Source organism: Vicia villosa, linkage group LG1 (assembly GCF_029867415.1).
Source record: "Vicia villosa cultivar HV-30 ecotype Madison, WI linkage group LG1, Vvil1.0, whole genome shotgun sequence".
Taxonomy (NCBI): Eukaryota; Viridiplantae; Streptophyta; class Magnoliopsida; order Fabales; family Fabaceae; genus Vicia; species Vicia villosa.
Genome location: NC_081180.1, coordinates 13,452,897 through 13,480,226, shown reverse-complemented (window position 1 = coordinate 13,480,226; position 27,330 = coordinate 13,452,897). Strand labels below are relative to the sequence as shown.

General features: G+C 33.0%; 2 protein-coding genes and 1 non-coding gene across 4 annotated transcripts; all 3 read left to right on the top strand.

The window, feature by feature from the left end:
• Window positions 1-7,201: 7,201 nt before the first annotated feature.
• Window positions 7,202-9,983, top strand: LOC131628942 (protein CHLOROPLAST IMPORT APPARATUS 2-like). The gene is made up of 3 exons (XM_058899757.1): window positions 7,202-8,761; window positions 9,399-9,560; window positions 9,924-9,983. Exons 1-3 carry the CDS (start codon window positions 7,769-7,771, stop codon window positions 9,954-9,956), a joined length of 1,188 nt encoding a protein of 395 aa, XP_058755740.1. The 5' UTR covers window positions 7,202-7,768; the 3' UTR covers window positions 9,957-9,983.
• Window positions 9,984-13,415: 3,432 nt separating this feature from the next.
• On the top strand, window positions 13,416-13,499 carry TRNAL-CAA (transfer RNA leucine (anticodon CAA)). Its single transcript has one exon. It is a non-coding gene; the product is annotated as a tRNA-Leu (tRNA).
• Window positions 13,500-14,716: 1,217 nt separating this feature from the next.
• LOC131601334 (putative clathrin assembly protein At5g57200) lies at window positions 14,717-18,785 on the top strand. Of its 2 annotated transcripts, none has more exons than XM_058873123.1 (15): window positions 14,717-14,947; window positions 15,055-15,124; window positions 15,343-15,440; window positions 15,626-15,764; window positions 15,849-15,976; window positions 16,049-16,141; window positions 16,405-16,455; window positions 16,574-16,639; window positions 16,715-16,780; window positions 16,881-16,961; window positions 17,041-17,121; window positions 17,199-17,378; window positions 17,470-17,545; window positions 17,661-17,773; window positions 18,256-18,785. In XM_058873123.1, exons 1-15 carry the CDS (start codon window positions 14,858-14,860, stop codon window positions 18,655-18,657), a joined length of 1,734 nt encoding a protein of 577 aa, XP_058729106.1. In that variant the 5' UTR covers window positions 14,717-14,857; the 3' UTR covers window positions 18,658-18,785. The 2 variants fall into 2 exon arrangements, with proteins under 2 accessions (XP_058729106.1, XP_058729100.1); XM_058873117.1 differs by having other exon boundaries at window positions 14,718-14,947; window positions 17,470-17,551.
• The last annotated feature ends 8,545 nt before the right edge of the window (window positions 18,786-27,330 follow it).

Here is a 27,330-nt window from a genome sequence, read left to right as displayed (position 1 = left end):
AGAAAAGTGGTTGAATATTAATAAAATTTCCTCAACATAGTCTCAAATCTAAATTACTACATAATATACTAAAAAACTATCCCCTATAAAAAAGGAGGTTTAATTCCATTGAGAATTAAAATCCTACAGGGTGAAATTTCCCCCTAAGTATTTTTGCACATTGAGACATGATGTTTCACTTGACTTTTCAACCATCTCTTAATTGATTTTGAATCTAACTCTCGCACCTTGTTGTTGTATCAAATGAGACCTTTAATTGCAGACCTTGCTTATTCAAATTGGATACTCGAGTCAATCACAATAACCTTGCAAAGTCACCTACATGACATGCCATTTGTGGACTTAGTGAAAAATCTCTAATTCTCCAATTTTGACCTTTTCTCCATTTCCTTAACTTTTCGTGATTCCACTTGACACAATTTTGAACATGCTATGAACAGTTTGCCTTGAAACTTCAATTTTGACAAAAAAACCTAAAGTCAAGCTTTGACTTTTAGGCCCTTTTGTTGACTTTTCCAAATGAACCAAATTCATTTCTTTCTCCAACTTTACATGCTATATTTAACAATTCGAATCAAACTTAGGGATAAATGAATCTACACTCAAACCTTAGGATCAAGTTTTGGTCAAAAAGTCAACCCTAAGTTGACTTTGGCTAAAACCAACCAATCTTGAATAACTTGATCAACACAAATCCTAAACTTCTTCCTTGAGATGCACAATGATGATGAGAGTATCTTAAGATAATGAGAGCCAATCCAAATCCTAATTCATGACCATCAACAATGAATCAAAGTCCTAAGCCCTTGATGTTCTTTAGAAAACTGGAAGAGGATGCCATTGTAACTTGTTGATGTTTGACAAAGAAATATGATTTTGATGATGTGAGTTCAATCCTTTGATTATGAGCCAATTGAATTCCTCCTTTGAAATAGGAAATTTGATTATGTGGCTTCAAGACTCTTGCTAGATATTATTTGATTGTATAGGAAATTTGATCTTGAGTCCTCTGCTATAAGCAGATAGATTCTTACGCGTTGTTGTCATCAAAACTTCAGATGATGATCTTCATTACCTACAAACACATAGATCCACATGAATAGCCTTGAAACCCCCTCAAAATGAAATAATTTGATCTTAAAATTCTTATAAGATGACTTAAAGGATCGAATCAAAAACTCTGACGGAGTAGAGAAGAAGCCACATCAACCTCACTTAAAATCTCACACTCAAAACCAATAAATGAGAATATAACTTTTTAGAAGGGTCATTCTGACTACTCTCACTCTTCTTGCCTGAAGTACTATAATCACTAGAAGGACTCCTAAAACCTAAAATTTCTCTAAAATAATCAATATACTAAAAGGAAGATTCTTATTATTTTAAACAATTTTTTTTTTATATTAAAGTGACATTTTTTTATTTCGAAATGGCGAGAGTAATCAATATAGAGAAAAGAGGTTATGTACTGACAGTGTAAAATATTTTTACACTGTCAACCAATCACCACCATGCATCCAATTAAAACATTATTTTATTTAAAAAAAACTTTAATGACATGGCACATTCATGACTCCCTATTGGATGACAGTGTAAAATAGTTTTACAGCTTTTTAACTCATCAATATATTACTATTTAGTTATGCATTGTAATTTGATTGGAATGATGTCAAATATTTTATACACAATAATACCGCCTATTTATAAACAATTATATATAAAGAAATAATGCTATTTATTTAATTGGAATAAAGTCATGCATCATAGTTAAATAATTTAATATTGCCATGTGAAGAACATACGAAAATAATTAAATAACCAATATAAGAAGACAAGTAAAAACACACTACTAGATAACAAAAACACAGAAAAATAATTACACAATTCGTACAATTCTATCGTGAACAAAATTTGAATATTTAAAATCTTATAATAACGACAAAATGGATTAAACAAGAATTTGAATCGGTAACAAAGAAGTTATTGAACATAACACTAGCAACGTATATAGTTGAGAAGCCACAGATTACAAATCGAAAAAGAACAAAAAGGTCGGAATCATTGTTCGTATAACACGTCCAAAATTTCTTCACCTCTTTCACCGAGACACGTGAAAACTGATGAACCACTATCTCATACCATGTAAGCACTGAAAATCTTAAACGTCCAATCAAATTGTGCCATGTCATCAGATAAGAGCCTTTCCTATATATCCTAAAAAGCTTTTTGCAGTTTTTAGGTATGGTTGAAATTATCCTAAAGGTACTAAACATGTTCTTTACTCAATTTACTAAACTGCCCAATTTAAAGCTCTACAAATATTACACAATTCATTCAGGATCAGGATCCTCTGCTGTTTATATACGGTAAATATAGTAACAAAGATTTTTTTGTTAGTTTGACTTTTTGAATAGATAAGAAGAACAACAATTTAATGTAATTAATAGTTGTATGATAATAAGAATAATTTTTTTTTTTGAAAAATAATAAAGTTGACTTGATTTATGTGGAGAAATTAAGGAATAAAATGATAAGAAGGTTTGTACCAAAAAAAATGATAAGAAGGTTTGTACCAAAAAAAATGATAAGAAGGTAGATAGTTTAGTTTTTTTTTATATTTAAAATTAATAATGTGTCTATTTTTATTTAATATGTCTATTTTTATTTAACATTTAACATGTCACTTGTGAATTGTGATAAATTATTATATACTTTTTTGAAATTTTATAGATAAAAAATATAAATTACACAATAGACATCTCATCGAATTTTAGAGCAAAAATATGTATGAGATATCAAAATTAAATTTAAAATAAAAAAATTAATTTTGTAAATCAAATAATATAGTGGAGACAAAACTATAATTAAACATTTTTTTTAACATCACCCTTGTCAGAAATCACCTGATTAGATTGACATAACATCGTTATATTTGAATTTATTAGTCTAAAAATGTGAATAAATATTGTTATCTCTAACATTAAAAACTACACAGGAATAGAAGGTAAACGGGGAACAAACTACATTGTTAATCCATTTTGAATAATAAAATTAATCCTTTAACATAGCTTTTTTATACAAAATCTTTTGAACTCTTTGTATAAGATCAATTGCATCTGGTGTTAGAAAATTAAATGTGCCAAATAGAAAATATATATAAAGTCTCGATATCTACTACTACTGGCCTAAATATCGATCTTCCCTCTTGTGGATCAGTCAAGAAGTTCATGGACACCTCTTCCTTCACATATATTTTCGTCAACTTAATAAATAAAAAGGACATCCATAACAAAAATCATGGCAATATTGAAAGTTTGGAAGATCCCTACAATGTAATGCAAGTTTACCACATGTATCCAAACGTTTTACGCAAAACAGATAAACTCTCTTCCATAAAAAATAATAGGATTATGAGGCGATACCTAAAGATAATACAATACTCTGTTGATGACATATGTTGGCATAACCCATCATAAATCTATCAAACCAAAAAGTTATCTCCCCTATGTGAATGTGTTGACATGTTCTTAGACAAAAATAATAATTTACCCTTGCAGGATCGAAGTAGAAGAAGCATATTATGCATATCACTGAAACATGGAAGAAGATGCATTAAATCCATGATCATAAAAGCTCTCATCATGGACAACCTTTGGATAAAATCTTTATCTTGACTTACAACCCTTTAAAGCAATTTGAGCTCGAACATCGATTTTCTAATATCTGAAGAAAAAACCACCAAAATATTTACTTCCATCACACGAAAGACAAAATAGTCATTTTTTATGATCTTATTCACTTCTTGAAAAACAAGTAAATAACAATCTCAGTTTTAACCATTTGATTTTGGCTGCGCGTGAGAATTATCAATAAAACTCATTTTGTACACTCATGTAAGGGTTTTGGTGATTTTAAAGATGAAAAGTCACCGTGACTTTCCCTCTATCTCTCTCCTATATCATTTTCACTCATCTAATTCTCTCTGATTTATTACTTTTTCTTAAAACATAATTAAAGTTACCAAAATCATAAAAAGACAAAGTCGCCTAATAAGTTCTCGAGTTTTACTCAAATTTCTCTCGAAATTTAACCAGACTCACCAATAACAATTATTAGAACAATTGATGATGACGCACTTAGAAAGAGTTCATATCATTAAGTTGACCAAAATAATATGTTAATAATGTACTACAGTAATAAATTTTATTACTTGCATCACACTTTTATACAAGAGGATTGTAATATCATTATGGTCATTAATAACTAATTACTAACTATCTTAATAAAAAGCGAATGACACTTTTATCAAAATACTATAATATAGTTTAAGACAACTCAGTTGATAGCTATATAGAGACATCATATACATGAGTATGAGTTGAAATCTGCGACATCTCATTTGTTAATCTTTATTAAGGTGAACTTCACTAAATAGACTACTTAACAAAAAAATTATTATAGTATGATTTAATTTAATTACATATAGCAAATTAAATTAAATTACAAAGGTTAAATTAAATTATATTTAATTACAAAGCAAATTAAATTAAATTAAATATGATGTACTATATATATATATATATATATATATATATATATATATATATATATATATATATATATATTATAAATATTATAAATATAGTTTTAGATGATTAAAATATGTAAAAGTACTCATATTTATAGTGCGAATTCAAATATGTAATTCTTTGTTCTCATATTTAAAATACCCTAGTTTTGTAATTATACTATTTTGAAAAATAGTACCCTGCCTTTTTTTTTGACAAAATCGAACTTAACTCATATCATTAATCAAATGGATATCAATACAAGGAGGAATTACATTAAAGATACTACGCCTAGACCAAGAATTGGCCGCCTTAACTAAAGAGTCGGCAACCATATTCGCTTGGCGTTTAATAAACTTTACCTCAAAGTTTGGAATAGAAACTAACAATTGCTTAATAGAAAGAAGAATAAAATTAAACTCAGATGATCCCGTAATCGACGAGTAGATACCATTGCTAACCAATTGAGAGTCGCTTTCAAATATCACACAATTCATGTTCAAAGTGACCGCATGTTGAACCGCTTCTTTCAAGGCTAAAGCCTCCGCCTCTAAAGGCGATAAATTACCGATATCTCATGCAGTGCCGGCCGTAATGAAACTACCCGTGGCATCGCGAAAGCACCACCCTCTATTTGTGGATCTGTAAATATTATTGAAACCAGCATCAACATTACACTTTACCCACCCTTCATCAGGAGGAGACCAGCTTACAGAATTTTGAGCACTCGAACACCTATTCTGATTATCTTGGGCATTAAACCACTCTTGCCAATTAATGAAAGCTTGCAATCCCAATCTAGATAGACCCTCCCGTTCATTATTCCAAACTATATTATTACGGTTTTTCCAAATCACCTCTACCACCATAGCAAAATGCCCGGCTTCCTTCCTATCTTCTCTACTACAAACATCAAGAATAAGAGATTTAGCATCATTAAAATGATGGAGACGAGGCTCAATGATAGATAACAAACCTGCTGCCCGCCAACATTGGATAATGGTATTGCACCCGAAAAACACATGCCAATCCTCTTCCTCAATGTCCTCGCACACAGGACACTCCACAGGACATTGGACAAAATGTTGGCGCAGGTTGACCCGAGTCGGTAAACAACCACGACAGATCCTCCACAACAAATGTTTAACTCTAGGAGGAGCCATGATATTCCACAAGTCTTCCCACTTACCAGCCACTTTGTAATTAGTCCGATGAGCGGGCAAATTTCTCCAAAGTCTGTAGCCTGAACGAACACTATAAGACCCATTGTTCTCTGCACTCCAAACCAACCCATCAACAAACACATCCTCGATCAAAGGGACATTCAAGATCTCTTTTGCAACTACATCGTCAAACAAAGAATGAATAACCGGAATATTCCATTGTTTAATATTAGGCAAAATAAGATCTTGAACATAAAGATTGTACACACCTTGGGAAAACGGGCCTCTCAAGCAAACATCAGAACTTCCTCGAATCCACGGCTCATTTACAACCTTAATTTGACTCCCATCACCAATACTCCACCTACATCCCAACCGCAACACATCTTTAGCTTTCCAAAGGCTTCTCCATAAAAAACTCGGATTAGAACCAATATTAGAATCCAAGAAAGAATTATTGGGATAATACCTTGCTTTGAAGAATCTGGATACTAAGGTATTGGGGTTGGCCAACAAATTCCACCCTTGTTTAGCCACCATAGCCAAGTTGAACGCTCTAAAATCCTTAAACCCCAAACCACCATCCCTCTTAGAACAAGAAAGCTTCTCCCACGTCATCCAATGAATCCCTCTATTATTATTACCACTTCCCCACCAGAAGGAGTTTAACATCTTCTCAATCTCATCTATCACCCCATCAGGAATTATATACACGCTCATAATATAGGATGGGATAGCCTGTAAAACCGATTTTATCATTACTTCTTTACCTGCTCTAGACAAGCACCTCCCCCTCCAAGAATTAATTCTTTTCCATATGCGATCTTTGATAAAAGAAAAAGTTTCCTTCTTGCTCCGACCAATCATCGATGGCAAACCCAAATACAACCCTGTCTTTTAAGCAATATGTAAAAGTACTTATATTTATAGTGCGAATTCAAATATGTAATTCTTTGATCAATTATTTATCCAAAACATCATTAAAGAAAAAAATAAATTCAAATATATGTACCGGTTAAATTTATTTAGTACTAATTCAATTTTATTCAACTAAACATTAATTCTTCTACAAGTACAATTTGATAACTTGACTTGACAGATTGATAAAGCTTAAATAAGAATGAAATTAACATTGAATTTTTATAATTTGGTAGATAATTTTGTTGTAAATGATGCAATCAACAATAATGCATTTACTAATGATTTTTTTTAGCATTCTCATCACCATTTGCATAAATGAAGTACTCTGAAAACTTTTAAGATTTGAAATTTAAATTCTGCTAGATGTTAAAAAATATTTGTGTTGGATATCCACATATACCAAGTTTTAAAAAAAAGTGCTCTAAATTTAAAAAAAAAAAAATGAAAGAAAAAGCACAAAGGAAGGACATAATAGGAAAAGAACAAGGTAGAATAATTGAAGAGTAGTAAAAAAGAGAGTGGAAAACTCATAGATAAATTTAAGTGGTCCTGCATTAGGAACAACAGAAACTGAACACTGTCTCTTCCTCCGTTCTCATCTGCCTTAGTAGACTCCTCCCTCTGCAATTCTCTCTCTCATACAAATTACAAAGTCGGTGTTGCCCAATTCCTCTCTCTCCCTCTCTTTCCATGTCAGTTTTGCCTATATTTACAGACACTCTCAACAGCCCTTTTCCTTTTATCTCTCCTCTCCCGTGACCCCCTCTCTCTCCTCTGTCTCCATCTCACTTATAACTCTTATAATTACACTCCTCTTATGCCCCATTCTTTAACATGTTCATTTCATTGGTCTCATAAACCTTCCCTTTCTTCTCACCCTATCAGTACTTTCCTTTCTCCTCGGCCAACCCCAATTTCGGCTCTGCCACTTTGCAACAACCTCTTTCTCTATCTCTATTCTCTCCCAAGTACTTCCCCTAAACTATTAAATTCCCCAATCCCACAGTTTTCAACTTCCTTTTCTTGGCCTTTTCTGGGTTTTGGGTTTAAGTTTTTTATTTTTTTTATCCCCCACTCTTTAGCATGTTCTATTCTTTCTACTAGAATATAACGAAAATGTCTTCTTGTTTGAGTGGAACCGGAGCAAGAACTTACGGGTTAGATTTAGATTTAATTAAATCACCACCATGTTCATGGAGTCGAACATCTCAAACATCTTCTTCTCCCTCTTCAACAATCTCCGAATCAAGCAATTCGCCACTCGCCATCTACACCACAAAACCTAGAAACCCTCGAAAACGACCCAACCAAACCTACAACGAAGCAGCAACACTCCTCTCAACCGCTTACCCGAACCTCTTCTCCAATCCGAACCTAAAAACAAACCCAAACAATAAATTCCACAAACCGTTATTATCGTCTGAGAAAAGTTATGAATCCGATTCTTCGGAACTTCTATTACCTTTCCGAGTATTCGACACGTCTTCGTCTTTTCTACTTCACAGTGCAATTCATCAAAGCAAAGTGAATTTGAATTTCCCGTCGGAGCCGAAGCCGGTGAAACCATGCCAGAGTCCCGGGGAGATAAGTTCCATGGTGAATTTACTCGAATTGAACGACGACGGAGATGATTTCGATGCGGAATCGATTCTCGATGAGGAAATTGAAGAAAGCATCGATAGTATCATGGGAGGGAGAATTCAGGAGGATGAATCTAAGGTAGCATCTTCTCATCATCTTCCATGGATTGGTTTAGGCGGGAAAATCGACTTCCGGTTAGGTTTACAGAGAGCCGGAGTGAGAGCTCTTCGTCATGTCGATGAAGGTAATTGGTGGAATTTTCCGGCGGTTGATATGCTTAAAATTTCGCCCAAAATTTGCAGTGTCGGTGGTAAAACGCCGGCGCCGGTGACGGAGAAGAAAAAGAAGAAGAAAGTGGTTGTGGTTATGAAACAGAGTGAGGCGTTGAAAGAAACTGAATTGCCGAAGGCGAAAAGTGGTTTGTTGTTGAAATTGAATTACGACGGCGTTCGGAAAGCGTGGTCCGACCGGGGAACACCGTTCGCCGACGACAGCCCTGTTTCCGATGTATCGGGAAACGATGTCAATGTATGTTTCTCATCTAACTCTTAGTTTAAACCTTAATTCTCTCAATTTTTTTTTTCAATGTTGTGTTTTCCGACATTAGTACTACCTTAATCCCTCACATGTTTCAAGAACAAGTGTATTAACAAAAATTTTAACATTAATTTGAAAATTTTATAGTAATAATAATCACTTGAGATGAATAAAAAAATGTTTGAAACTTGACTCCTAGGTGAGATTTTGGTCACGTGGAATATGGGAATAACACTTTTTGAAACTAAAATAGTAAAGTATTTCATGCATGTCATGCCCCATTCATCTTTACTACTTTACTTTTCAAGATATTTATTTATTTATTTCACAGAAAAATAGAAACATTCTCTTACTAGATTTAATGGTTTTTTCATTATGTTATCATATAAAAAAGTTAAAGTGAAATCATGTATATGTGGTCTCATCTCAAAATGATGTAACAAAATCATTTATACTATTTTTTGTGTATTTTGTATAGGACTTTATGTTGATTGTATATTTTTGTCTTGAATTAGATACATTTGTCTTGTGTCTAGTGTGAAAGACATGTTGTGACATTATTTGAAATAAATTATGTCATATTCTCACATATTTATGTAATAAATTTGTTTTTGTTTGTGGGAGACAGACGCGGTTGTCACAAATTGATTTGTTATGGGAGAACAACGGAGGAGGAGTTAGAGAAGCTAGTGTGCAACGTTACAAAGAAAAGCGTCGCACGCGTCTCTTCTCTAAGAAGATAAGATATCAAGTTAGAAAAGTCAACGCAGATCGACGGCCAAGAATGAAGGTATGATGAATGAATTGAAGACACTTGATTGAAAGATGAAAGAAAAAAAAGAGATAGGAAATCTAGTTTATGATATGGTTGTGATAATTGGATAATGAGATATGTCATCATAGTTTCTTTTTTGTTATGGAGAGTGGACCCGTTAGTGGTTGTTGGTCACTTTATGTCCAACTTTTGAGGATCTTTCTATTTCAATTTGTTTTTAGTTACTGCACCAATGTTTAGGTTTTCTTTATGTAATGCTAGTCTCTTCAGATTTTTTTCGATTAGATTATTACTCCTAAATGGAATAATATAATGATTTTCATGTATGAAAGAAAAAAAGGATTGTAAGGTAACACATCTACCTTTGTGGTGTGGCAGGGACGATTTGTTAGGAGGCTGAATGCTTGCTAGCTCAATTGCACACAAATGATTGTTCTAGTAGCAGTAGAGCACATGTTTTTGGGACCCCATTAAATTTTTAAAAACATAATAAAATTGAGTTTATTTAAATTCATCTATTGAGTACAAAAAAACCATATTCACCTTTTTTTTTTGGTAACATTACTTTTTTTTTCTTTGTTCTTTTCTTTTTGGATACTTTGCTAGAAGATAAGTTGGAACAGAGGCTGGATGGGAAAAGCAATGAAGTAGTGCAAATTAAATTTAAAAAGCCTAAGATTCTATTACACTTTGAATCTCTTTGGGTTATATGGCCTTTGGGAGATGATGTTTCAAATTTTTTGAGGTCCTATGTAGGTTAATTATAGTTTGTATATGGCAAAATAAATAGAGACTTTATTTAATCAAGATTTAATCTGAAAAATAATTTATAAGACTCTACTTCCCTATAGTTTAATTTTAAATTTTTTGAAACCTTGTACAGTAGCCCGCCTTATACGCCCTAAAAGACGACCTGCTGATAAATATAAATAAAATATTATTAAATTTTATTAATTCAGTTCAGTTGATAGTTATAAAAAAATTGTTTGATGTGCGAGAGTTTGAAATTGCTTCATCTTGCTTATTAGTTAAGTTTTGATAATTTCATAAATTTATTTTGAAAAATAATATAGAATAAAAAAATTGTTGTAATAGTAGTATCATTTTTCATAACACAACTTCAACAGAATTTGTCACAATTAAAAGAATCTAGTTTTCAATTACACCATTTCAATATGGTAATGATGATGAAAGGCTTAAGGAAATCTAATCTAATTGTCTATAGTGGCAAAGTACTCTCCATCGTTAGTTTGATATGTGAGTTGTCAATTAAGTCATCGTTGATTTATTCAATCTTTGCTATGATTAGGAAAATAATTGTCTTATTTAAAAAAGTATATATTTGTCTGAGTAAAAAAGTATTATAATTGGCTAGAGAGAAAATAATATAGTTTTCTAGAATTGTTTTTATTTATAAGCAAATTTGTATTAAGTTATATAAAAAATGTCAATCCAACCACTCAAAATTACAGGACTAGAAAAAATAATAATAATGGACATCCATTTCATGAAAGCACATCACAGAATTTTGTTGGCGAATATTTCTAATTGCACCTCTTTGGCACAACTCCATTCTTCTAGGTAATCTCCCTTGTAATAACTTCTAACCGAAAACACTATCTTTTGAAGGTTTTAATGCAGACCACAACATGTTTTTTAACACTCACAAACATGTTGTCAACCTCTCTATCAATCTTCGTGATAACTAATTAATAGTATCAAGATTTGAATCATTAGTACTAGTACTAAACAATGTTAAGATTTCACTTTATGACTATGTGTTTCTCTTCGTGATAACTAATTAATAGTATCAAGATTTGAATCATTAGTACTAAACAATGTTAAGATTTGAATTATTTTAAGATTAAGATCACTTGAAATCTGTGTGTTTCTTAGATGAAATGATAATCGAAGAGTTGGGAAAATTATTACAAAAGGTTGTGATTATCAAACTTTTGAAAAGTCGATTGGTAACTTTGTAACGATGGATAAACATAAGTTGATTTGGAAACCCACTGGTGGTCTTAATATAATTGATATTTGATATAGATACTAAACAATGAAGTTTGACGTGCGTGAAGATCATGAGTTTTTTTGGCTAGGAATCTTGGGTGATCTTCGATCATTACTTGGTGATTTGTGAATGGTTTTCAGAATTTGATCCAACTTAAGATGATATAGATCGCATGTCACATAACCTCTTGAAGTTGATCTGTTGTTGAAGGCTTGAGACTTTAGACTGTTCTCCTTTTAAGATCCCAGGTTGGAATGCTGTCAGTGCTAACAATTTATGTCTTAGTCATGTCTTCAATTGGACATTTAACCCCCACTAGTAGATGGTGGAATTGAACCCCCAAATTAGTTGGTCCTAGAGCTGAATACCGACTTTTCAAAAGTCTATACATATAGATTACATGTTAGTTTGGGTGAGAATAATTAGAGTATGCGTGTAATATTATAATAAGAGTGTTTTACTTGCTTTAGGAGCATGTGTTATTACAAGATGATTGACTAATGTTTGTAGGCAAAGTTTTTAAGCAATATGTCTTTACTTGTTGCGAGACATCTTGTCAAAGATTTCAAATATGTGTTTCTATTTTAACTCTTCTAAAAGTTTTCAAAGATTGTGTTTGGAAGAAGTATTTTAATCAAATATATTTGAAGAAGATTTTATTAAAATTATATATTTGAAGAAGATTTTGATTGGATATGATTTATTTAAAAAATATCCAGATTTGGTTTTACTATAGAAGATTTGATTAGTATTTTTGGGGTTCAACCTGTTTTTGAGCAAACCCTAATGGCTTTTCTGTTTGATCGTATTTGCTATTTAAGGAGATGGTTATCCTTGCTTAAAGACCTATCTATTTTGAAGATTTCTTTTGAGCACCATATTTTTTTAGTCTTGTGTGTTTTCTTGATCAAGTTATCCTTCTGAATCGAACTGAAGACATTTGTTTAAAGTCAACACTATAGCTCAACGACTCTCAAGTAAAGACCTAAGGTTTACGATCACCATCAGTTTAAACTTTCAACATCTCAAATGATTGTAACTAATATGAAAATATTTCAAGCCTTATCAAGAAGACTCAAGGTTCATGTGTGATGCCAAAATCAAATATAATAATGTCAAGACTTGAAGCTTCATAGTTTGAAAGAGAGGAAGTGTGAAAGCTAGTTTGATCGTGTTCATTTGAGTGATAAATATCTTATAAAGACACAAGGGCACTTTTGGATGTATTATGAATAAATTACACACACACTTAAAACATTGAGAAGCCTTTTAAATTTTAATTAAAATATCTAAAAATGGTTTTGGAGCCTAGCCAGTTGACTGAGAGACTCCCTGCTTGATTAGGAAAACTTTTTTCAAATTGTCTAATTGATTATATTTATAGCCTAATCAGTTAGATGATGCCTAATTGAATCTCTAATAGATTATGAAAGTCTTTTTATGATTATTGACGACTTTATATGTAAACCTTCCATTATGTGCAACTTTAATCGATTATTGGTAGTGCCTAATAGATTATCCTAATTGATTAAGTCATTTAATTGACCCACGAATTATTTTCACATTTACACCATTTTTTGGAATAAAAAAAAAAATTATGAGAGATAAACTAAAACTCGCTCACATTGCAGGGAATAATGTATATTTAACCTTTTATAAATTGTAAAAAATAGCTTATGAAAACAATTCATAGTACATATAAAACTATTTAAATTTACTTTATCTTTTGCTATAAAAATTACTTATACAAAGTTATCCACAAATGTTTATTTTTATAAGTATTTGGGTTATAAGTTGCAAATAACTTGTTTACCCAAACATGTCCTTTATATATAAATCGAGAAAAATAAATATATGTCAGGATGGCCGAGTGGTCTAAGGCGCCAGACTCAAGTTCTGGTCTTCGAAAGAGGGCGTGGGTTCAAATCCCACTTCTGACATTTTTTAAATTATTTTATTACCACTTCTTCTTTTATTTTTATTTTGTTTAATTTCTGTTTGTGAAATTTCATTTTTTATTTTTATTTTGTTTAATTTCTGTTTGTGAAATTTCATTTTTATTTATTTTTTTAATTTTGAAGTTTGTTTATTAAATTATGAGGCATAAATTTTTAATTTCTTTTATTTTTCATGTATTTTATATGGGATTATCCGATTAATAGGAAAAAAAAGGTAAAAATCATTTAATTGGAATCATTTTATTATCAATTTCCACACTTTAAACTAGAATAGATGAAAATGTTCATTAAAAAAAAATGCGAAAGTTAAGACATAATTCTAATATATATAATTATAGTACTTCTTTTATTTTTATTTTATTTTATTTGGTTTAAATTCAGTTTGTGAAAATTCAAAACATTACTTTTAATTTTGAAGTTAGTTTAGTGAATCATGAGGCATAATTTATTGTCATTAAAGTAGCAGATATAATTAAAGTAGCACATGAATCCAAAATATAAGTAGCACATAGAATTAAAGTAAGTTCAGTAATATATGTAATATTTTTAAGTAAAATGTGTTAAAAAAATGTTTTATAAAAAATTGTTCTAAAAACTATGTTAAAAATTTAATTAAAATGTAAAAAAAATTATTAAAAAAATGAAAAAAAAATAAATAAACGGGCAAATTCGCCGCTCGCCAACCCACCACCTTGACGAGACGGGTTATGTTTTTATGTCCATTTTAATTTGCGGGCTTGCCCACCCCTCTTTTTTTGGCGGACATATGACAGGGCGGGACGGGCCGCCGCTTTGCCACCCTTACTAAAAGGCAGTTGATCCTTAACCGATAGTCACTTACATACTTCCCTCTATCCTCTAGTGAAAAGGGATTGATAAGTTTCCTATAGATGAATATTATTTTTTCCTTTGATCATTTGTGTGTAACGAGAGGAAATTGATCATCTAGAAATAGTTTTCCAAAGTTAATTTTTTTTTTTTATAAAAAACTAAATTAAAATATTTAGGAAGGGTAAATATTTGTTTAAAATTATAAGTTAAATATTTAAAAAATAATATTTTTGTGAAACATAAATATAAGCTTGGAAATGTTGTATTGGATTGGATGTATTAAATTCCACAATATAAAAATAAAATGCATATAAATATAAGCTTTTAAAACAATACATAGGCATATCTGTAATTTAACATGCCAAAACACCCTTTTCATCGTTGTTTTGTTCTTTTAATCGCTGGAAAACAAGTAACAAACAAACAAAGAAGAAAAAGAAGAAGAGGAACAATAACAACATTGTTATTGTTCCTTCTTCTTCCTTTCCAAATCCAACAACAGTTGGTGAATGGGAACGTTCCAGACATTGAGAAAGGCCTACGGAGCTCTCAAAGATTCCACCAAGGTTGGCCTTGCCAAGGTCAATAGCGAATACAAGGTTGGTTATATACATTTTTGTTCTTCTTTTATTTTATTTCATTTGATTATATATATATATATACACACACAAATTTTCACGTTGTTTCTCGGTTTTTGTTATCGCAGGAATTGGACATTGCGATTGTAAAAGCGACAAGTCACGTCGAATATCCTCCTAAGGAACGTCACGTTCGGAGTGAGTTTTCGAAATGTGTTTGATGAAAACGGTTATGCTTTTTATTATTTTGATCAATCTTATAATTTGTTTTGTTGAAGAATTGAATATTTATTTGATGAAGCATTGGTTGATGATCAATCTATTGTGCTTTGTAAACTTTTGATCTTGTTGCTTGCGTTACAAGAAATTAGAAATGAAGATCATCATTTTTCTTTCTCTTTTGTTCTTTCTTGTAGAGATATTCTATGCCACATCGGCGCACCAACCACGAGCGGATGTAGCTTATTGCATACACACACTTTCGAAAAGACTTTCCAAGACGCGGAATTGGATAGTAAGTCATGTTCGTTCTTTCTAGTTTGCGATGTTTTAACGCATGCAAATTGTTTACTTGAAATTATCTAGAGTTCTATGAAATCGTGGCGATACAGTGATTTTTTGTTGATGTTTTTGTTGTAATCACAATGATGCTAAATTTATTGTCAAGTCCAGACATGTAACTGAATAATGAAATTACAGGTTGCTTTAAAGACATTGATAGTCATTCATAGGATATTAAGAGAGGGTGATCCTAGCTTCAAAGAAGATCTTGTAAACTACTCACACAGGGTACAATTTCTCCAAATTTCCAATTTCAAAGATGACTCAACTCCTCTAGGTAAATTAATTGGTTTCTATAGATTAATTATTTGTTATGGTTTAGACCCTTTTGTTATTTGAATGTTTTTTCATGTTTTTGCAGCTTGGGATTGTTCTGCATGGGTTCGAACCTACGCACAATTTTTAGAAGAAAGACTTGAATGTTTTAGAATTCTTAAATATGACATCGAGTTCGAGCGTTTAACAAAATCATCACCGACTTCAACTAAGGTGTGTGTTTTTTCTTCAATGAAAATTTTTGCTATTGATTTTCAGAAAATGAGTAACTTTCAGCTTTGACAGGCACATAGCAGAACAAGGACGTTGAGCAGCGATGAGCTGTTGGAGCAGCTTCCGGCATTGCAGCAACTTCTTTATAGACTTGTTTGTTGTCAGGTAAGAGTTCTTATGGGAAAAACCTATGAAGCATGGACACCGGATACAACACCAACACGGTCACATCAACCTCGATAATAATTTGAAAAAAATTGAACGTAATCACAAGTGTCGGTATCAGACACACCTTTTATCTAAGGTGTCGGTGTTATAGAGAAAAAACTTAGTTTTGATATCTGCATGTTCCTAATATATCGTGCCATGTCTCTTAAAATTGAAAAAGATTGTTGCATTTTGTTTTAATTTGCTTTAATATCTTGCAGCCTGAAGGAGCAGCTTTCAGCAATTATCTAATACAATATGCATTGGCCCTGGTATGAGTATTTAATTTCCAACTTTTTCACATAATTGCAGGTTTTATAGGTTTTGCTTAAGAAAATATTGTGTCATTTTCTCTAACAATACTTTTACTCTTATGAAAACATCATTCAGATATTGAAAGAGAGCTTCAAAATATATTGTGCCCTCAATGATGGAATCATAAAACTTGTGGATGTGGTAATGTCTAGCTATCTCAGTTTCATTTTGTTATTTATTTCATCACCTCACTTGAACTAATAGTGAAAGCTGTAGTTCTTCGATATGGCGAGATACGACGCGGTAAAGGCATTGCATATTTATAAAAGAGCAGGCCAACAGGTTCATAATGATGATTTACTTACTACACATTCTTGTTGTCCAAATTGAATTATATATTTTTTTCCTTAACAATTGATGGTTGCTTTTGCTATGTATGCAGGCTGAACATCTTGCTGATTTCTATGAATACTGCAAGGGTTTGGACCTTGCTAGGAATTTTCAATTTCCAATTTTGAGACAGGTTCTTTATAGATCATTAATAGCTTAATTTCATTTGATATCAAAAGATTTATGGCTAAGTTTTTTGATGAAATAAACAGCCACCACCTTCTTTTGTGTCCACAATGGAAGAATACATTAAAGAAGCACCTACATCTCGCAGCGATGATGTTAAGAGACTGGTAAGAAAAGTAATATAGAAATTTGATTTTTTACAACTTTTTTTGTATGTATGCTAATAAAGATCATTCAAAATCAGGAATATCATGAAAATGATCAATCGCCAAAACAAGAACCAGAACAAAAAGAAACCGAAGAACCTGAAGCAGTCGAGGAACAAGTTGAAGAAGTCAAGGAGGAAGAACATGTTGTTGAGGAACAAACAGAAATGGTCGAACTTCCTCCTCTTATATCAACTGATGATGATGATGATTTGCTGGTCTGTTTTTGTTAAGAGTTAATGGTTTATCATGTTTGTGATATTTGGTATGATGGAGAATACGTAACAACTTATCGATTCATCTTTGCAGGGTCTAAATGAAATAGATCCAAAAGCACAAGAACTAGAGGACATTAATGCTTTGGCCCTAGCAATTCTACCACCAGGTGGTGGTAAGGCCTAGAATAAATCATATAGTTGATTAAGCAATATGAAGTTTTATAATGCTTGTTTGTTGTTTGATACTTGAACCGAATTCTAAGATCTTACAATTTCATGTAGGAAACAATTCAAACAATCTTGCTTTGGCTAATTTAAGTGGAACTACTGGTTGGGAACTTGCGCTTGTTACGACGCCAAGCAGCCACACGAGCCAAGCGCCCGATCGCGTAATGGTTCGTGTTTCCATTTCATCACTCGCTTTCAAATAGGTTTACAGACCTCAATAACACAAGAGTTCTGTTTGATAATAGTTAATATATAAACACACATCCAGGACCGTCTTTGAGTGCGTGCAGGGCGAATTGCCACATAGGGCCTAAAATTTGACACGGTAAAACTACATAGGGCTCATAAAATATTTGTCCCGACTAAACCGTGGAAAAATAATGCCCTTATTTGTTTTACCACAGTTAAACCTTGACTAACTTGCACTGGGCCTCGGAAAACTTAAAACGGCCCTGCACACACCATACATAATCAAATATCACATTACTACTACTAGTGACTGTTAAGAAAAGCTCATATTATATAACATTACATTCAAATCATGCTGAAGTTCTTTTCATATTAAGTTCAATGAGATTACAGATAATCCCTTAAACATGTGAGAAGATGACATTGATGTTCTCTCTATCTCTTTCTTATGTTGAGTCAGGCTGGTGGATTTGACAAGCTACTGCTAGACAGTTTGTACGATGACGAAAATGCAAGAAGGCAACTTCAACTCCAGAATGCAGGTTATGGATATGGCGCAGCGACGATACATAATCCATTTGATAATTATAGTCACCAAGATCCATTTGCAGTATCGAACATTGTAGCGCCTCCACCTAACGTACAAATGGCATCAATGGCACAACAACAACATATGATGTTCCAACAACATCAACAACACAACACGATGATGGTACCTTATCATCAGCAGAATCCATTAACTCAGTACCCTCAACAGATGCCAGTTATGAGTTCTTCTAATCCATTTGGAGATCCGTTACCTGTACCTAGCTATTCTTATAGTCCCATGCACCACCATCAAGGGAACTACAATTTAATGTAGCCTTAAGTCCCATTGTAACTTGATCCTCCCCTCTTCCCATTCCCACCATGAAAAGAATGTATCGTTTGTTATTTGAAACGGGTCCCATTGTGGATTTTTTTAATAAGAAAATCGGCTTCTTTTCTCTAGTGTCTGATCTTGATCAAACGGTCACTGATATCCTAACTACTTGAATGTGTAAGATTCTAAATGCGTGTAATTCAAATCCATTAGATCAACATTGTTGGGTAACTTGTATTCAAAGTTATTAAGAGAGAAAGTCAAAAGTAATTCTGAGAGAGGTATTATTGGAATAAATTGTATACAAGTATACGAGAGAGTGATATTAATAAGGCCTATAAAGTCATAACTAACGTTTAATTTTTCATAACAAACTTGATCCCTTAGGAAATTATACCTCCTCTCTATGTGTTTGCTCCTACCATGCCTCATAAGATGATTTGCTAAATCAATTGTTTAATGATTGTCCACTAGCATCTTGATTTTAACAATGTTAATTACATTCAGTTCTTCAAGTGGCATCTCTAACCACAATGTTTGGCAGGAAGCATAAGAGGTTACAACATACTCCGTCTCATATGAAGGTAAAGTCACAATTCCTTGCTTCTTTGAATTTCGTATAATTGGTGTTGCTCAAAGCATAAAAAAATAACCCATTGTGCTTTTTCTATCATCTTTATCACCACTCCAATTTGAATCAGAATAGCCATAAACTTTGGCCTCAATCTAGAGTTTTGTTGATGTGATATGAGTATCACATGCTATATTGTTCCTCTAATTTATCTCATGATTCACTTTGGTAGATGTAAATGACAAAGTCTTGATTCCTCCATAAATATGCTAAGTAATTCTACACTATAACAATTTAACAAATATTTGGTATTGTGTTGCAAAAATATTATAAAGTGTCAATGATTTGTTTGTACAATGTGCCATTTACTAGTTCATCATTTCATTCCTTATACATTTTGATGTTGGTTTTCATAGGTGTAATTGCAGGGTTTCAATTTTTCATCTTAAACTTCTTCAATATCTTTTGCATATTTGTTCTAATGCAAGAAAACTCCATGCTTCATGTTTATTATTTCCATTCCTAAGAAGTATGCCAAATTTCCTATCAAAAATCTACCATTTCTCTAGTTCCATGTTAAAGGTGCTCACTTCAATCCATACAATTTTTTCTCAGCTTGTACAACATTTCTACTTTCCCTTTTACGTTAAAACTTGGTGGCTCCTACACATAGACTTCTTCTTCTAAATATCCATTGAGAAATGATGACTTCACATCAAATAGGTGCATCTTCTAACCTTTATATGATGCAATTCTTATAACCAGTTTTATTGTTTAAAGTCTAGCCACTGATGCATAAACTTCATTAAAATCAGTTCTAGATTTTTGAAGAAACCCTCTTGCCGCCAATCTTGCCTTGTACTTGGAAATTTCACCATTTGACTTCAACTTCAACTTTAACTTATAACCATACCTGACATCTATATTTTTCTTACTTGAGTACTTGACAAGTTTCCAGGTTTTGTTCTTCTCCGTGTCTTTTAATTCTTCATTCATTGTACCTTGCCAATTCTAAATTTTCATGGCTTGAACATGATCAATTGGTTCTTATTCAACCATCATGGCCTCTTCAATTAGGTAACTGCTATCTCTTATTCCTTGATCAGGAAATCGTTCGTAATCATTCAATCTAGTTGATTGAATTCCAGCTCTTGTTGATCTCCTCACTTTCTATAAGGTTGTGCAGGCCCAATCTCCATTTATTGGTTATCTTGTAGAGTGGTTATGATGTGGCTTGAACCTTCATCTTCTTGCATTGGACTACTTGGAATTTTAAACCAATTCTAACCCCTACTTTCTTCAAGCTCCACATCTTTACTAATCATTACCTTATTCTCATTTGGTGAGAATAATTTGCAGGAACCTATGTAATGGTATTTAACCAGGAACATGGCTTGACCTTTATCATCAGCTTCCTTCAGAGTTTCTCAAGTACATGTATGTATCATAGTGAGCAAAATATATTAAATTGTTCAACACTTGGTTTCATGCCTTACCAAGCTTCATAAGGTGGCTTGTTGTTCACTTTCTTTGTTGGACATCTATTGATGATGTCGACTGTAGTTGAGGTAGCTTAACCCCAGAAATGGTTTGACATTTATTTTGTCTTAAGCATGCTTATTGTCGTATTCAAAATCCTACATTATCCCTCTCAACAATGCCATTATGCTAATGTGTGCAAGATGAAATAACTTAATGTTGAATCCCTTATTTCTAAAAAAAAATTGAGTAAATTCAGTTTAGGTGTACTCATTACCATCATCAGTTTTCACCTTCTTGATGACATATTCAGCCTTCTTTTTCAAACTACCCGCTTGAATCTCTTGAAGTTGGTGAACACTTTATTTTTATTCTCTAACAAGTAAATCCACATATACCTAGTGAGTTCTTATATGAGGGTTAAGAACTAACAATTACCTTCTAATGAAGTTAATTAAAAGGGGCCAGATACATTTGAGTAAACAATTCTCTAACTTCTGTTGTAACTTCATTAGAAAATCATTTTTAAAGACTTTATTGCTTGCTTGGCAGTGCAAGACTCCTCACACAACAAATTTGTCATTATGATTTTGAGAAGTTCACACACCAACTTCTTCATGTGCATCAAGCTGGGACTCCTAAAATTGAGATGACCATACCTCTTACGGCATATCCAATCTTGGTATCTAATTATGGTTGATGAAAGACATTGATGGTCTAACATGTTGATCATATACTTGAATTTACCCAAGCTTATCCTGGTGCTTTCATCAAACACCTTGAGCTCCTTATCATATAGCCCTCATTGTATAACTTTTGCCAAGAAATTGACTCAAGCTTATTAGATTGCTTGCCATTAAAGGAACATACATAATATCACATATGATTGCTTCTTGTCCATCCTTCTTTTTTCATAGGAATATTTCTCATTTCTGATGTGACCGTGCTATTACATGCAAATCTAATGGATCATCTTACTTATTCATCAAGCTTGATGAACCAACTCTTTTTGCTAGTCATGTGATTGTTGCACCCTATATTAAGGTATCATACATTGGTTTTGTCTTGAGTTAAGTGTGTGGTGGCCATCAAAATTACCTCCTCATAGTCATTACTTCCTGCATGTACAAATTGTGTTACACCCTTATCATCTCCTTTTTATTATTTGTTGATATAACAGTTCCTATCATAGTGTCCAAACTTTTCACAATAATAACATTGGGCTTCCTTCATCTATACTTTCTTCTTGAATTTTTGGTTATGGGAAGCACCATTCTTGTTTGTCTCACCTTGAATTATTGGATTCTCGCCTACATCATCATCAATCCGTTTCTTCTTCCACTTTTCCTTTTATTTGTTAATCTTTGAAAAGTTTTATTTCAAACTTAGCATAGAAAGCTTGTTCAGTTACCTTCTCTAAGTTTTTCTATTTTAGTTTCAGATCATGAGCTTCAAAAGATGTTTGCAATTATTCAAGCATCATCTCAGATAGATCTTTAGAATCTTCAATGTCTACAACAATGTGATCGAATTTAGCATGTATAGATCTTAGAACCTTCACCACTTTCTACAATTCAATTCTATTTTCTCCATGCATTTTATTTGATTGGTCAACACCATCAATCTTGAGAAGAAATTTGCAACTACTTCGCCAGTATTCATCTTTCTGTTCTCATGTTATTTCCTCAGTTATAGCAACTAGACCTTCTTTAATTTTTCATTTCCTTCATACCACTTCTTGATAGTATCCCTGTAATACGGTGAACTGACTTTTTATCGATCGGAATGTCGCGGTAAGCAAGAGTCGCCACCGACTTTTATTTTATCCAAACTAAATCAGAAAGGTAAAAAGAAACAGAAAAAAACCTTTTAAAGAAATCTAAGTTCGGGGGGTAATTTATGCAAAGGGAAGGTGTAAGGCACCCTTTGCATCCATGGTTTTCCATGGGCTCTTAATTGCTTTGCTTGCTCGTTTTCAGAAAATGTAGATGAAAGAGGAAAAATGGACTTTAGCTCGTAAATGAGCGTAGCCAGTTTTTTGAAGAATTTTGAGAAAGAATATAGAAAATAGAGCATGGCAAGGCAATTAGGGGCAATTACCTTAAACTCAGATGATAGGTCCCTTTTTAGCCTTTCAGAATGAAAGGGTCTATCCTTGCCATGAGAGGGCAGGAAGCCTTTCGTTTGGAGATTGAAGGGTCGTCGAGATATCATTCGCCCAAAGACTGACCCATGCCATAGAGAGGCAGGTAGTCTAAAGGGAATTATCAGAATAGCTTTTTTCGTAGGCAACCAGAAGATACCTCAGCCTTTTTCGTGGGCAACTTCCGAGGGTCGAGGTCATGTTAGTGTATCGAAGGCAGCATCATTTTAGGGTCTCATGACCTTTTATCGAGGCAACATGGCTGAGGTATCCTCATATTCGAGGGACTGGCTATTCTGCAAAAAACACAAGGCAACAGGCAACAAGGCAACAGAGAGGATTACCCAAAAGCGTGCGTGTGTGCACCAATCACGTGATTATATTCAATTATATTATCTTGTAAATTAGTGAGGCTAATTCAATTTAATGGTTGTCACTCCCTATTTTACTAACCACGCAGATAATATAAGGCAAGAAACAGTAATATGGGGGAGGGGACAATGAAACCAGCGGATCCCTTAATAGGGTTTGACATAAGTAATAATAGAACAGAAAAATAAAGGGTAAAGTTTAGGGTTACCAAACTCGTAGCTTTGGCGATCAACAAACCCTGGAAATGCAAGCAAACAAAAAATAGGGTAAGTGTATGGCTAGTTCGAAGGCGAACGAGATTATCCCTAAAATAAAGAATAAATAAGCTTAAAACAATGATATAGGCAAAGGTACTTAGCTCTGATTTGATCTGATATGGTTGATAGTCGGAGGAAACCTCGACAATAAACCTGAAAAGGGCAAAGGCAGAAACAAAAGAGTGAGTGTATGCACAGTTCAGAAATATAAGGGCAAACCCTAAAATCAAAGGAAACAAAATAGACTTTTAAAAATAAATAGGGTACTTAGCTTTGTGAAGGGTGTGGCGCGTCGTCGGAGGAAACCCTGTTGCTAACCCTGAAAAGAAAATGCACAAAGAAGCAGGAAATTTTCAGTGTATGGCTAATTCTCGTAAACCCTAATTAAGGCACAAATTAACCATGGTTAATAGAATAAATAAAATCGAATTAATTAATTATTGGTTTTCATCCTAATTAATTAAATCGGTGAAAATAGGGTTTCGATTAAATGTCTAACCTTAATATTTATTTTAATCAATTAACAAGAATAGGTATAATCAATTAAACAATTAAACCAATAAATTAACTTAATTATTTAAATCAAATAAGAATTATCATTATCAATTAAATTAATTTAACAATTTAGTTAGAAAATAAATATTTTCAAAAAAGGGCTTTTTATATATAAAAAGGGGAATTTTAGAATAAGCTTGAATTAAAAAGGATATTTTAAAAGAATGAAAACAAATTAATAAACAATAAGGAAATAGTACTTGAATAACTAAAAAATAAAAAAAAAATTGGTAGACTTAGCTCATGATCCTGCGTGGGTGGCTTTTGAAGGACCATGATAGACTTGCAATTCCCTGACGTTGGATCATCTCTGGCAGTGATCGGATGGTCTCGGGCACGAAGATGTATGGTGCACGTGTGTAGATTCGCCACACTGGATCTGCAAACATGGTTGTGAAAAAAATAAAGAAGCAAAACCGCAAGAGACAGGGATCGAACCCCTGCCCTTGCATGTGAACGTTTTTAGTGTATGCTGTTTCACCACTGGGCCACTTCACACTTCGCTGCAAACAGATGAACAACATATAATATATAAGGAAAACGTCCACTTGACAAATTTTAAAATAAGAACCTGCGCGCCCAGGCCTTATCATCTTCTTCGCAGGGATTTTGCAGCAAAGGCAACGTTTTTGCCTACGGCCTTCTTGCGTTGCCATACACCCTGAAAAATAAAAAAACTAACGAAACCGATCGTAAAATCAAAACCAAGCCCATGGATTGATTAGAAATCGTCCGGTGAGTCCAATGGTACCATTGATTTCGTCTAATTTTGTCTCCACCTTAAAGCCCCAAATCGGAGCTCTTGTGACCTAACAATGGTGGAACTCAAATTCTAGGCCAAAACTCAAATTAAACCACACACACACGTTGCAAACATCTGTATTATCGTGAATGCGCAATCAAATTATGCTAACAATGCATGAATTATCAAAACCGAATTAAAATAAAAAATCGCAAACCGTGGCTTTCGCGGTCGTGTTCTTAGCGTTTTAGTGGATGACGATGACCCCTACAGTTCCAGAATGCCCCAAGAAATCGCTTGGAATGCTTGGAAGAGCCTGAAATTGCTTCAAACTTCGATGCTACCTCCTTTGGATTCACGATTTTTTAATGTGTGAATATGGTTCTGTCAGCCGAATCCCCCTCCTCTTAATTTGTTTATGTATTTATATGGTATGCACTAGGTCAACAAAACAAGAGAAAATCTTCTTGAAATCTTTGATTGAAAATCTTGCAGTATTTGATTTGAGAATCAAGAAGATTGTATCTCCTTTGGAAAGATTTGGTGTCTTACTGTTACTTAGCATCTTTTATCACACGATAACATGAGCAAATTCTGTTTCTCTTTAATTTTTATTTTTCTTCTTAATGATAATCATTACTAATATAATAATACAAACTAGAACAAAAATATGACCTAATAATAATATATGTTAATAAAAATAATTATACTAACTAATACTTAAAAATAATTCCTAACATAATAAAAGACAATAGAAATAACTATACTAACAAATAATAGAAATTATATTTAATATAAATTAATGATAAAAACTAATTCCTAATATAATGAAATAAAAGACTATGAACAAAAATAAAGGGAAGAGGTGGGATTCGAACTCATGTCCTCTTAATAATCGCATTCCTTACCTCGCTCTACACCCGCTAGACCAGCGTGTTTGTTTGAGACATAACGGAATTTGTAAATATATGAAGAGTGTGACAATATGCCTCAAATTGAATGTAGTAGCCAAATGAATCATCTGTGAGTAAAAAATGCAATTACCTGGAAAAATCCCGATCATTACCTAAAAATCCTTTTTTGAACTAGAGTGCTTGATTGTATGGATGCATGCTACGCAAATGACTTAAGAGGACATGCGCACATGAAAGGAGAGGCAAAAAAAAAAATATACGAGGGCAAATTTTGGGGTATGACAGCTGCCCCTGTTCAATCTTCTTATATATGAGGATGTAGATTGGCATGTGTGTCTGTCGGAATTTGAAGATAGAAGAGGATTGAACACTAGAATACCCAATAATTTGCCCTAGCTGAAGTAGGGACTTTTGTCGGAGATGGGCTTGAAGATGCCATCTAGTCTGGATAAATACGAAAGTCAGAATAAATCGTATATTAGACTATATTCGAGCTTTAAGTATTGAGAGACGTTTGTCGGAGATGGGCTTGAAGATGCCCTCAGGTGTTTGAAAAGTTGTTCGTCTAAAGCATATGTTTTTCAGACTGGATCATATTCATTGATTTGTACTTGAAGGAGATTCATTAAAATGAAGTAATGTCTTACAAAAGACTACTTGAAAAGGTGCTCGAATAAGATATATCATTGACTGATGTAACAAGATTAGGCTTTAAACAAAGCTCGAGAAGAAGTGTCTTGTAGAAGATTAACGGGGAAACTCCTTGAAAGGGCAGTAGATGTCTTTAGAAGATGTTGGGTAAATATTAAAGGAAGATTTCCTAAAGAGATTAAGATATGTCTCAAACGAGGCTACCTAGAGAGGCTCCTATAAAGGATATGATATGTCTTAAAACAAGACTGCCTATAAAGGTTCCTAGAAAGGATATGAAACATCTTAGAAAAGATTACCTAGAAAGGTTCCTAGAAAGGATGTGAAACATCTTAGAAAAGATCACCTAGAAAGGTTCCTAGAAAGGATGTGAAACATCTTAGAAAAGATCACCTAGAAAGGTTGTGATACATCTTGGAAAAGATTACCTAGAAAGGTTCCTAGAAAGGATGAGAGGTTCTTTGATTATTTTTGAATTATCTTTAAAGAAAGACCCGAAAGGAAGTATCAGAATTGTATTTGTCTTGAATGAGTGTTGAGATCGAATCACCGATACGATTGTATTTGCACCGTACTTAAGTGAGAATATTCTTTTGATTATGAAATGACCTGAAAAAGGAAAGATTAGTCTTATGCAATGTCATGATGCATGTATTGAGATTCTCGAAATAAACGAGAGTAATGTATGTTATGAATGTATTTATGAATGATGCAGGGATGGACTATATAGCCGAAGCATATTGATGACTTTTGTATAGCAACTGCTGGTTGAGAAAATAAATCCCTGTATGTTTTTGGAGATAATGAAAAGAGAATTCCTGTCTTTTGTTTGATGATATCCAGCTGGGGATTTTTGATCTTCGCTTGGGGATGAGATTGACTTAAGTGATATGATCCTGACGTATCCTGGGGACAAGAGAGACCAGATTTCTGAACTTCAGCTTAAATGGAAACAGCGAGTTGGAATAAACCATGCTAGAGCAGAAGAT

Excerpts from the sequence above, each read along its gene's own strand:
- LOC131628942 (XM_058899757.1), top strand. The coding sequence starts at position 7,769 with ATGTCTTCTTGTTTGAGTGGAACCGGAGCAAGAACTTACGGGTTAGAT. Across the intron at positions 8,762-9,398 it reads TATCGGGAAACGATGTCAAT|ACGCGGTTGTCACAAATTGA; the intron begins GTATGTTTCTCA and ends TGTGGGAGACAG. Across the intron at positions 9,561-9,923 it reads ATCGACGGCCAAGAATGAAG|GGACGATTTGTTAGGAGGCT; the intron begins GTATGATGAATG and ends GTGGTGTGGCAG.
- LOC131601334 (XM_058873117.1), top strand. The coding sequence starts at position 14,858 with ATGGGAACGTTCCAGACATTGAGAAAGGCCTACGGAGCTCTCAAAGAT. Across the intron at positions 16,456-16,573 it reads TACAATATGCATTGGCCCTG|ATATTGAAAGAGAGCTTCAA; the intron begins GTATGAGTATTT and ends AACATCATTCAG. Across the intron at positions 17,774-18,255 it reads AAGCGCCCGATCGCGTAATG|GCTGGTGGATTTGACAAGCT; the intron begins GTTCGTGTTTCC and ends ATGTTGAGTCAG.